Source organism: Struthio camelus, chromosome 25 (assembly GCF_040807025.1).
Source record: "Struthio camelus isolate bStrCam1 chromosome 25, bStrCam1.hap1, whole genome shotgun sequence".
In the NCBI taxonomy this organism is placed as follows: Eukaryota; Metazoa; Chordata; class Aves; order Struthioniformes; family Struthionidae; genus Struthio; species Struthio camelus.
This window is the reverse complement of record NC_090966.1, coordinates 4,651,641-4,662,374: the sequence shown is the minus strand read 5'-3', so window position 1 is coordinate 4,662,374 and position 10,734 is coordinate 4,651,641. Positions and strand designations below refer to the sequence as shown.

The 10,734-nt window shown below is 69.6% G+C and overlaps 2 protein-coding genes and 1 long non-coding RNA gene across 9 annotated transcripts; 2 read left to right on the top strand and 1 right to left on the bottom strand.

Annotated features, from left to right (window-relative positions):
* The first annotated feature begins 880 nt into the window (after positions 1–880).
* On the top strand, positions 881–6,147 carry HROB (homologous recombination factor with OB-fold). 5 transcript variants are annotated; one of them, XR_011136338.1, is made up of 11 exons: positions 881–946; positions 1,725–1,775; positions 2,116–3,192; positions 3,545–3,628; positions 3,880–4,020; positions 4,223–4,331; positions 4,673–4,758; positions 4,898–5,084; positions 5,287–5,479; positions 5,686–5,824; positions 5,908–6,147. XR_011136338.1 is itself a non-coding variant. In XM_068919475.1 (10 exons), exons 1-10 carry the CDS (start codon positions 944–946, stop codon positions 5,687–5,689), a joined length of 1,935 nt encoding a protein of 644 aa, XP_068775576.1. In that variant the 5' UTR covers positions 881–943; the 3' UTR covers positions 5,690–6,147. The 5 variants fall into 5 exon arrangements, 2 of the variants coding, with proteins under 2 accessions (XP_068775576.1, XP_068775575.1); XR_011136336.1 differs by having other exon boundaries at positions 4,962–5,084; positions 5,908–6,144; XR_011136337.1 differs by having other exon boundaries at positions 4,962–5,084; positions 5,686–5,829; positions 5,908–6,144.
* Positions 3,504–10,366, bottom strand: LOC138062269 (uncharacterized). 2 transcript variants are annotated; one of them, XR_011136339.1, is made up of 4 exons: positions 9,833–10,366; positions 7,267–7,376; positions 4,479–4,704; positions 3,504–3,616 (listed from the first exon to the last, which is right to left on the bottom strand). It is a non-coding gene; the product is annotated as an uncharacterized lncRNA (long non-coding RNA). The 2 variants fall into 2 exon arrangements; XR_011136340.1 differs by lacking the exon at positions 9,833–10,366 and adding an exon at positions 7,785–7,910.
* ASB16 (ankyrin repeat and SOCS box containing 16) lies at positions 6,353–9,808 on the top strand. 2 transcript variants are annotated; one of them, XM_068919477.1, is made up of 5 exons: positions 6,353–7,315; positions 7,803–8,070; positions 8,795–9,287; positions 9,384–9,497; positions 9,586–9,808. In XM_068919477.1, the coding sequence occupies exons 1-5, from the start codon at positions 7,000–7,002 to the stop codon at positions 9,769–9,771; spliced, it is 1,377 nt and encodes a 458-aa protein (XP_068775578.1). In that variant the 5' UTR covers positions 6,353–6,999; the 3' UTR covers positions 9,772–9,808. The 2 variants fall into 2 exon arrangements, with proteins under 2 accessions (XP_068775578.1, XP_068775577.1); XM_068919476.1 differs by having other exon boundaries at positions 8,795–9,497.
* Positions 10,367–10,734: the final 368 nt, after the last annotated feature.

Sequence of the window (10,734 nt, the reverse complement as noted above, 5' to 3'; positions counted from 1 at the left end):
GGGGCTGCTCCAGCCGGGGAGGCTGCGGGGCCGCAAGTCCCCCTGGTGTCTGGGGCAGGTTGGGATGGACGGACAGACAGCCGGGCTGGCGGGGTGGGCGGGCAGAGGGACACAGGGACATGCGGGATGGACAGACAGACGGATGGCTGGGCTGGCGGGGCGGACGGGCAGCGGGACAGGTGGGACAGACGGACAGATGGACGGCCAGGCTGGTGGGCAGAGGGACACAGGGACAGGAGGGACAGACAGATGGATGGACAGACGGGCTGGTGGGGTGGGCGAGCAGAGGGACAGAGGGACAGGCAGGATGGACGGACAGACAGACAGCCAGGCTGGCAAGGCAGGCGGGCAGAGGGACAGGCAGGACGGGCGGATGGACAGCCAGGCAGAGGGACAGAGGGACAGGCGGGATGGACAGACAGACGGCCGGGCTGGCGAGGCAGGCGGGCAGAGGGACAGGCAGGACGGACGGATGGCATGCAGCATGGCTGGACGGGGGGGTGATGTGTGGGATGGAGGGACGGACGGACGGGGCGGACGGACAGCTGGACAAGCAGGCGGCTGGAGAGAGGGATGGCTGGGCGAGCAGACGGACGGACGGACGGACGGACGGACACAGGGCCGAGAGAGGGCCCCAGGGTGCCCAGGATGGGCAGACGGGCGGGACGGACGGACGGACGGACGGGCAGCCCCCGGCGGCGGCAGGCCTCCTGCCACCTCCCCTTTAAGACAAGCCGCGGCATAACTGCCCGCCGACGGGAGCCCGGGCGCCGGCGCAGAGCGGCGCCGAGCCGGGCCCCTTAAAGGGGCAGCGCCCGGCGGGGCCGCGGGTTCGCGTCCCGGCCCCGCCGCCGCCGCCGCCGCACTTCCGCCTCCCGCCGCCGCCGGGCCTGGGCCGCCGCGGCCCGCGCGCGTGGGCGGGGGGCCCCGCCGCGCCGCTGCCATGGTAACGCCGGGCGGGAACGGGCCTGCGGGGGGGGAACCGGCACCGAGCCCCGCGGGTCCCCGGGGCGGGCAGGGCCCGGCAACGGCGGGGGTTGGGGTCCGTCCTGCCGGGGGGGACGGGAAGCACCGGCAACGGCGGGGATTTGGGGTCCGCGCTCCCCAGGGGGGGTGGGGAGGGCCCGGCCGTGGGGGGGGGGTAGTGTCCCCCCTCCCCGGGGGGCGAGAAGGGCCCATCAACGGGGGGGGGGGATTTGGGGTCCTTCCTCCGGGGGGGGGGTGAGGAAGGCCCAGCCATGGGGAGGGATTTGGGGTCCCCTCTCTTGGGGGGGGTGAGGAGGGCCCAGTCATGGGGAGAGATTTGGGGTCCCCTCTCTTGGGGGGGGGCAAGGAGGGCCCAGCCATGGGGAGGGATTTGGGGTCCCCTCTCTTGGGGGGGGGTGAGGAGAGCCCAGCCATGGGGAGGGATTTGGGGTCCCCCCTCCCGGGGGGGCAAGGATGGCCCAGTCATGGGGAGGGATTTGGGGTCCCCTCTCTTGGGGGGGGTGAGGAGGGCCCAGCCATGGGGAGGGATTTGGGGTCCCCCCCCAGAGGAGGGCCCAGCCATGGGGAGGGATTTGGGGTCCTCCCTCCTGGGGGGGGGGACGAGGAAGGCCCAGCCATGGGGAGAGATTTGGGGTCCCCTCTCTTGGGGGGGGGGATGAGGAGGGCCCAGCCATGGGGAGGGATTTGGGGTCCCCCCCTCCAGGGGGGCAGGGAGGACCCCTCTCTCTGCCCCCCAGGCCTGCCGCCTCCAGAAGCTGTTCGGGGCCGACGGGGACCTGGCGGACGAGGTGAGCCCCGGCCCTGTCCGGGAGGGGACCCACGGCGGGGGGACACGGCCCCATCCCAGGGCCTGGGCTTCCCCCCGCGCTGGCTTTACCCCCTCCGCCTGGTCCGCACAGCACAGCTGAGCAGCGCTCACTCATTAAATAGCATCAGCTCGTTAGCAGGGAGCTCACTGTGTGTTTTAATTGGTCCCTGCCACCAGGGTCCCCCCCCCCATACCCCGTACGGGTGCTGGCCGGGTGCTGTCCCAGCCGGGTGCCCTGGCCGCCCCGGAGCGGACACGCCGGGGTGGTGTCGCCCGCGCGGGGAGGGCTCACGCCGGCGGTGCCTCTCCTCCTCCCGCAGGACTTCCTCTCCGCCGTGGAGGATGCCGAGAACCGCTTCTCGGCCCCCGGCCCCTCCAGGTGTCGGCCGCCCGCCGCCTCCGAGCCCGGCAGCGTCCCGGTCGCCCCCGGCCCGCGGCCCCTGCGCCAGCTCCATCGCCCCCCCGGCAAACCCTCCGGCCTCAGGCCTCTCTCCAGGCAGAGCGACCAAGCTACGGCCTCCCGGGATCCGGGCTCCCCTGGGGCGCCGGCGCGCGCCCCGCGCCGACCGAGCGATGCCACCGCCGCCGGCCCCCCGGCCTGGGGCACGGCCCCCGAGGACGAACTGGACAACGACATCTTCCTGGCCGCCTGCATGGAGCTGGAGGTGCCCGACCTGCCGGCCCAGGCCAGCGCTGCCCGCGCGGACCCCGGGTGGCCGGAGATGCCCCCGAGGCCGCGCGCGAGAGAGGAGCGCGGCCCGGAACCGGCGGCTCGCAAAAAGCTGCGGGTGGGAGAGGAGCTAGTTACTCCCGGCATCCCGCAGCCCGAGGGACCGCGGGCCGCCCCGGCCGAGAGCGGGCGGGAGCCCCTGCCGGCGCCGCGGGCAGAGGCTGCTCCCAAGCTGAGGCTGCGGCCCAGCGCGGCCGGCGCCTGCTCCTCCTGGCCTGCCCCCGTAGTGCCAGCTGCGCCCCCGCTAAACCCGGGTGCCTCCTGGGACTCCGTCCCCTCTCCCAGGGGCCAAACCCCGAGACCTTTTCAAGCGTCCCCATGCCAGCTGGGTGCGAACGGCTCCTCTGCGGTGCCACGTGTGCCCCAGAGCGGCGGCACCCGGTCCCCGATGCCACAGGCGCCCCGGCAGAGCTGCCCCGGGCCGCCCGGCAGCGGCTGGCGGCCGCCCCACAGGCTCCCCGCGAACCCGCAGCCCTTGATGAGCTGCGTGGAGCCCCCACCGAGGCAGCCGCCCCGGGAGGCCACCCTCCAGACACCCGTCGTCACCAACCACCTCGTGCAGCTGGTCACGGCGGCCAGCAGAGCGCCCCGAGGTGCCCCCCGTGTCCCGGCGCAGGGGAAGACTCGCCGGTTCCCGGGGCCTGCCGGGATCCTGCCCCAGCAGCAGGTAGGTGCAGGGGATGGGAGCTGTCTGAGAGCAGCCGGGGGTCGCGGTTCCCATCTCTTGGTCCCCTGCACGGCCGGGCTCCAGCCTGGCTTGTCCCGCTGCACGCAGGGCAGAGGGGCTGGTTGCTGAGCAGGAAGGCTGCTGCCACCGTCGGGCTCCTGCCTTTTCTGGAGCTTCGAGAGCTGGCGAGCGGCCCTGCTCCCGCAGCGCCCAGTCCTGGAGCCTCCTGCGCCCCTCGCAGCTCTAGGCTTGCAGAGATGCAAAGCGCAGGGACTGCCTCGGAGCACGCCCTGGATCTGGTATTTTGTTGCGGAGCGGTTGCTGCATGCGACGTGTCTCTGTCTCCCTCTAGCACGCTGGGAAACATCTGGAGGAGATTCTTGTTTCGACTCCCCAAACTCCGGCTCACGGGGCTCTGGCGAAGCTGCGGACAGAGGTAACCCCCTTCTCCCGCTGCCGCTCTGCAGCCCCGGCACAGACAGACTAAGGCTGGGTGTAAATCTCGGTGCTGCTGCCGCCGGCAGTTTGGGAGGCTGCAGAAGGTCGGGATTAACTGGCGGAGGGTGACGCTGAGCCCCAGGGAAGGTGCTGGGGCTCCCGCTCGCTGTGACAGCGCCCGCGGGGCTGGACTGCGCGAGACGCTGGCTCGGCTCCCGCACGGTGACTGCAGCTGTTCTGTGACTCGAGGAACTGCCCGGCTCCTCGCCGCCCACGGAGGAGGATTTTGGGAAGGGCCCCTGGCTTGCCATGAAGACGGAGCTGGGGCTGGACGAGAGGGACCCCAGCTGCTTCCTCAGGACCTACAGCGTGGTCATGGTGCTGCGGAAGGTAAGAGGGGCCCTGGGCGAAGGGGACCCCAGCTCTCTGTTTTTTTCCCTTGGAGCTGTTTTAGGGCCAGGCCTCTGGAAACACGGGCAGCACGTTGCAGAGGGCCGGGATGGGGTTGACCGTAGACATCCCGCGGCCGGTGATGCCTCACCCGGGTTGTCCTCAGGGATGTTGTTGGTTTGATGGGGATCTGTGTGTACAGGCAGCCTTGAAGCAGCTCCCAAAGAACAAGGTGCCCAGCATGGCCGTACTGATCAAGACCCTGACCAGGACCAACGTCGATGCCGGTGCCGTGTTCAAGGACCCAACCGGTAGGGGCCTTTTGGGGGCGACGAGGGGGAGCTCTTGCTCTGGCATTTTGGAGCCTGTGCGCTCTCCCCTTGCTAAGGGGAGAGAAGCACTTTTGCAATAAGAAGCAGAAACAGCCCTCAGGGCTCAGCACCACCCTCTAATCTCACCTCCTTGCCTCCCTCCTGGGTGCCAGGGGCAATGTCTGGAGACGCAATGCTCTCGGCTGGTAGCTCGCCATCCCGTGGGATGTTGTATCCCTGCGTCTGTGCTGGTGCCTAGCTCAGGCTGCGGGTTGGGGCTCTGCAGCTCACAGCGATCTCGCTCCCTGTGGCTAACGGGTCCCTTCTGCCTTCGTCCGCAGGAGAGATGCAGGGCACGGTGCATCGCCTGTTGCTGGAAGAGAGGCAGAGCGAACTGAAGCCCGGCTCGGTGCTGCTCTTGAAGCAGGTATGAGGTGCGGAGGCCTGCGGGAGGCAGGTCCCCTGGCAGCAGCGATGCTCTCCGGGCTACGTTTCTGCCACTGTGCCCAGCAGCCGGGCTTGTACCCTGGGGGAGAAGAGGACGAGGGCCGCCTTCTCCTCCCTAGGCTGCTGCCAGGGACACCAGTGAAAGCTCAGAGTTGACTCCAAACCATCGCTGTGTCCCCGCAGGTGGGTGTCTTCTCCCCATCCCACCGCAACCACTACCTCAATGTGACACCCAACAACCTGCTCAAGATCTACCCACCAGAGACCGAGGGCAGCTTCTCGCAGCCATCACCAGAACAGCGAACGGTGAGGGAGGCTGCGACGCCAGCAGCCTTGGCAGTATGGGTGTACGGGGACCTAGTGGGGGCACCTACAGTGCAGTCTGGGCAGTGGGGACCCTAGACAGGGATGGGAGGAAGGGGAAAGCTTGGGAGGGACAGATAAATCCTGCTGTGGTCCCACCTGCAAGTGGGAAGGCCCCCAATTCTGCTCTGCTGGGTTTTTGCAGGTCACTGCCCAGGCTGGGTTACACCAGGACCATCCAGCACAGATCTCCTGGGGTGTCCCTGCCCCTGGGGATTGGGGACGATCCAGGACAGGAAACCACAGCACAGAGCAGTCGCCTGGAGGCTTTTCGCTGCACCCAGAGAGCTACAGGCCTGGGCAAGAAGAGCCTCTGAGAGCCGACAGCTGCGACATGGGTGAGTTGGACCTTCTCTGGGTGCAGGGAAGAGCTGAGGATCCTGCAGTGTGGGCAGAAAGCGGGTCCTGGGGCTTGGATGGTCTCTGCCCTCCCTTCTAAAGCCAAAGGTGGGGCTCCCCTCAAGGCATACCCAGTGCATGGGGTCGATCCCTCCTCTCTGCATAAGTGATGACTGATGCACGCGTTTCATGCTCCCCCGTGCAGATGACCTGGATGGGCTTCTGGGAGAGCTGCCTGAGGACTTCTTCTCTGCTCCAGCCCAAGCTGATGCCTGCTGACCAGGGGGAGCTGCGGCATGGGGAGGGCCCGCGGCAGCAGGGCCCAGAGGAGATGGTCACCGTTGGTAAGGTCTGGACTGAACTGCGGCCGAGCGAGGCCTCTGAGCCAGCAGGCGATGCTCAGGGATTAACTGGCCTCCTGTCTCAGGCCTCAGGCCTCCTGTCTGCGTTCTCGTTTCTCTGTACGTCTGTGTGTTGTGTTCGTTCTGGAGCTGAGAGGTGGGGAGTCCTGGACAGTCCCGGGGAGTCCTACGTGGACACAGCTTCATCGCCACCAATCGCTTGTCCCCACGTTCGTCCCCGGGCAGGCCAGCCCCTCTCTGCTCCCAAACCTGCATTAAAGGGCTATTTCTGTTCCTGAATTGCCCAGGTTTTCTCTTGTGTTGCTGCCCGGCCACCAGGAGCAGTGACACGCGTTTGTCCCCAGCATGTGGGGGATTTTTCTCTGCTGATCTGTGGTGTCTCAAACCCTTTCCACGTGGGGGTCCCTGTGGGTGCATTTCGGCAGGGCTGGGGGAGGCAGAGCCCAACCACAGCGGCCTGCCCCCAGCAGCCCCTGTGCGAGGTGCAGTCGTGTCCCCACAGCTCTTGCACCTGCCTGGCCTCAATTCAAGTCCGTGGGCACCATCTCTGCTACTCCAAGGCACGGTGCAGGGACCCGGTGCTGCTCCCACAGGGCTTGCAGGTCACCTGGGAGCCCAAATGCCTCTGCCCTGGGGCTGACGCTGTGGGGCACTAGGGGTGGGAGCCACGAGGGCCCGGTCGGGGGCCCAGCCTGCCCCTGGGTTGCAGTGGTCCCTGGTGCAGGATGAGCACAGGACCCCGAGCCAGTTTGAAGGCGGGGGCACAAGGAAACGCCAGCCCTCCTGAGCCCTGCCTGGCAGCAGGGGCTCAGCCGCAGTTCACTTTGTCCCCTAGTTCTGCCCCAAGTGAGATTTGGGGATCACACAGATCCCAGACCAGTCCTGCAGGGTCCCACCCCCATGAGACCGTCCCCATTTTGCACCCACCAACAGGTTAAAGTCCCTGGCAGCCCCGAGCCAACGTGACCCTGTTTACCACAACGGGGAGTTATTTATAGGGTGGCCCGGCTTGCGCTCTTGATTCGGCAATTGTAACCAGGGCACGAGGGCCTCAGCACAGCCCTATTTATAACCCCGAGCCAGGCGCCGGAGGCAGTTCGCTACCCACCAGCCTCCGGCCCGTCTCTCTGCCCTCCCGGGCTACCGCAAGCCCCGCCATGTCCCAGGAAACCTTCGCGTTCACCTCCTCGGCCCTGCGCTCCCTGCGGCTCCAGCGGGAGCTGCTGGAGCTGGAGGAGCGCCGGCGGGCCCTGGCGCGGGAATCGGCCACGCGCCGGTTCCTGCCGCCCCGTGCCAGCGCCCAGCTGGCCCCCGCGCCCGCCCGGCGCCCCCAGCGCTGCCGCGACCCCGCCGTCCACAACGCCCTCTACGCCGGCGACCTCCTGCGGGTCAAGAGCATCTTCAAGGACGAGAACGCCGCTAACCTGATCATGGAGACGGTCAGCGAGGAGCTGGCGTGGTCGCCCGAGCTGGGTACGGGGCAGCGGGGCTGCTCAGGGCCGGGGGCTCCCTTCAGTCCTTCCCCGCAGGCTCCCTGCGAATAACAGGAGAAGTTGGGGTGGCAGGAAGGAGCCAGGGCGCGCGGGGACAGGGAAGGACACCTAGGTCCTCTCCTTGCTTGTGAAAGGGGAGCAGTGGGGGGCTGGACTCCTGGGCTCTCTTGTTTTTGGGGGTGGGGGGACCCTGGGCTTGCTCCCCAGGGTGCTTCCCACGCGGGGAAGGAGGCTGCAGGTGGAAGTGGCAGGACACCTGGGTCCTTTCCATGCCCGGGAGGAAGGGCAGGACACCTGGGTCCCCAAATGGCCTCAAGCCCAGGTTGGGCTTGGTGGCCCCTGTGGCAGGGGGTGGGTGACGGGGCCACCGGCTGGGGATGGGGCAGGCGCCTACACCCCGCAGCAGCCTGGCTCAGCGGGGCGAAGCCTGGCCCGGCGCCCGCGCTCACCGGCGGCCCGGCCCGCAGGGCTGTGGGTGCTGAGCCCCCGGAAGAAGCACACGTCGCCGCTGCGCATCGCCGCCAGCCGGGGCTACCGGGACTGCGCCCGCCACCTCATCATGCAGGGGGCCGAGGTGGACGCGGTGGTGGGTGGCCAGGCGGCCCTGCACGACAGCGTGGCCGGCCTCCGCCTCGACTGCGCCCGCCTGCTCCTCGCCTTCGGCGCCGACCCCAACGTGCTCTCCGAGGAGGGGCTGGCCCCGCTCCACCTCTGCACCGACCCCGAGAGCCTGCCGTAGGTCCCGCCCCTGCGGCCGAGCCCCGCCCCTCATTTGCATGCCGAGGCCCACCCCCGGGCCATGTATCTGCATGCCAGGGCCCACCCACACTCACCTTATCTGCATGCCAAGCCCTACCCACATCGACCTCATTTGCATGGTTAGCCCCACCCCCACATTGTCTCTGCATGCCAAGCCCCACCCACACCCACCTCATTTGCATGCCGAGCCCTACCCTCCTGCAGCATATCTGCATGCCAAGCTCTGCCCACACTCACCTTATTTGCATGGCTAGCCCCACCCTCACACAGCATATCTGCATGCCTAGCTCCACCCACACTCACCTCATTTGACTGGTTAGCCCCACCCCCATGCAGTGTATCTGCATGCCAAGCCCCACCCACACCCACCTCATTTGCATACCAAGCCCTGCCCACTGCCCTCATCTCCAGGCTGAGCCCCACCTACGCACCCAATCCTGTCCATAGCCCCTCTCCTCATCTGCATATGAGGCTCCACCTTCCACACAAGCCCCACCCATGAGACCCCCATCTGTGATCACCCCCTTGCCCTGTGGCCTAAGCCACACCCATCAGACAAGCCCCTCCCCTAAATTCAAGCCCTGCCCACGGGCTCAGGCAGCCGCCCCCAACCCCCGCGGCTCCCGCTGCTCCCCAGGGCCCGGCAGCTCGTCGCACCCGTCCTCTGCCGGCTCGGCCTCACCCGTCCGCGCGTCCCCAGGTGCGCCGAGCTGCTGCTGGCCCACGGCGCCCGGGTGAACCTGAGCACGCGCGACCGGCACCTCACGGCCCTGCACGTGGCCGCCCGGCGCGGGCTGGAGGCCCACGTGGAGCTGTACCTGCGGCACGGCGCCGAGCCGGCCCGCCGGAGCCGCGAGGGCGAGACGGCGCTCAACGCCGCCTGCGCCGGGGCCGAGCGACCCGAGGACGCCGAGCGCTACTACCGGGTGGCCGAGCGGCTGCTGGCGGCCGGGGCCGACCCCCGGGCGGCGGGGCGCAAGGACCACACGCCGCTGCACAACGCCTGCGGCAACGGGCAGACCCGGCTGGCGCGCCTGCTGCTGCGCCACGGGGCCGCCGCCACCGCCCCCAACTGCGCCGGCTACACCCCCCTGGACTGCGCCCTGCACGCCGTCGACGAGTACCGCCACCAGCGCCCCGAGCGCACCATCGCCCTCCTGCTCGACCACGGCGCCGGCCCCGTCAACCCCAAGGTGGGCGACGCGGGGGCCCGGCTGCCGCCGGGGTTTTGGGGGGGGGGACGGCGCCAGTGTCACTCTGTCCCCCCGGTGACCCGTGTCTCCCGGCAGATGCTCAAGTTCTGCTGCCGCTGCCCGCGGGCGCTCGAGGTGGTGCTCAACGCCTCCGACCGGGTGCCGCCGGCCGAGGCCTGGGCGGAGGCGGTGCCGCCGGAGCTGTGGCAGGTACGGGGAAGCGGGGTTTTGGGGGGAGCCCAAGTGCTGTCCCCCCCCCACCCCGTCCCCGGCTAAGCCACCTTCCCCTTCCCGCCAGGAGCACGAGGTTTTCTACGAGTCGGCGCTGCGCATGGCCGGGCAGCCGCGGCGGCTGCAGCACCTGGCGCGCTGCGCCCTGCGCCGGCACCTGGGCGCCCGCTGCCACGCCGCCATCCCCAAGCTGGCCCTGCCGCCCGCCCTGCGCCACTACCTCCAGCTGCCGCTGGAAGGGCTCATCCACTGAGCGCCGCGGCCCCCCTCCCCAACCCCGACACCCCCCCCCAACCGCCGCCGGCCGGCCCCACCTGGCGCACGCAGAGAGCGGACCGTCGTCGCCCGCGGATGGATTGCGAGGGCCGGCTGAGACGACGACCACCGCGGCGGGGTGGGGGGTGAGGAGAGACGCCTGCGGGACCCCGGTTCTTCGCGCTGTGGCCCCCCCACCCCAGGGTGGGGAGGGGGACCCTGCGCCATGCCGCTGGGCGTCGAATAAAGGCGGTGGTGGCAGATCGCACGGCCTCTCCTTCGTGGCAGAGGACGGGGAGGGCTCGGGGGGCACCCGCCAGCCCCCCACGGTGCGGCCTCACCCCCCCACACGGCTGCGGCAGGGGCTGCGACCGGCGCCCGAGACCCCCCCAGGGGCCTGTGCCTGTGGGGGGGCAAGCAGGGCCGTGGAGGGGGGGTGACAGGCAGGGGGACAGGGCCTAGAGGGGTGAGAGGGCTGGGGGGTGTGTGTGACAAGGCCTAGAGGGGTGACAAGGTCCAGGGGGTGACAGGGCCTGGGGGGGGGTGTGACAAGGCCTAGAGGGGTGACAAGGTCCGGGGGGGGATGACACAGGGCCCAGGGGGGTGAAAGGGCCCCAGGGGAGACAAGGCCTAGAGGGGTGACAGGGCTCGGGGTGGGGTGGGGGGGACAAGGCCTAGAGGGGTGACAGGACCCTGGGGGGTGACAGGGCTCGGGGGGGTGACAAGGCCTAGAGGGGTGATAGGACCCCAGGGGGTGGCAGGGCTCGGGGGGGTGACAGGACCCCAGGGGGTGAAAGGGCTCGGGGGGGTGACAAGGCCTAGAGGGGTGACAGGACCCCGGGGGGTGACAAGGCCTAGAGGGGGGGGACAAGGCCTAGAGGGGTGACAGGACCCCGGGGGGTGACAAGGCCTAGAGGGGGGGGACAAGGCCTAGAGGGGTGACAGGGCTCGAGGGGGGGGA

Coding starts and splice junctions, on each gene's coding strand:
- ASB16 (XM_068919476.1), top strand. CDS start 7,000: ATGTCCCAGGAAACCTTCGCGTTCACCTCCTCGGCCCTGCGCTCCCTG. Junction 7,316..7,802: donor GGCGTGGTCGCCCGAGCTGG/GTACGGGGCAGC, acceptor CCCGGCCCGCAG/GGCTGTGGGTGCTGAGCCCC. Junction 9,498..9,585: donor TGCCGCCGGAGCTGTGGCAG/GTACGGGGAAGC, acceptor CCTTCCCGCCAG/GAGCACGAGGTTTTCTACGA.
- HROB (XM_068919474.1), top strand. Junction 3,193..3,544: donor GGATCCTGCCCCAGCAGCAG/GTAGGTGCAGGG, acceptor GTCTCCCTCTAG/CACGCTGGGAAACATCTGGA. Junction 3,629..3,879: donor TGGCGAAGCTGCGGACAGAG/GTAACCCCCTTC, acceptor CTGTGACTCGAG/GAACTGCCCGGCTCCTCGCC.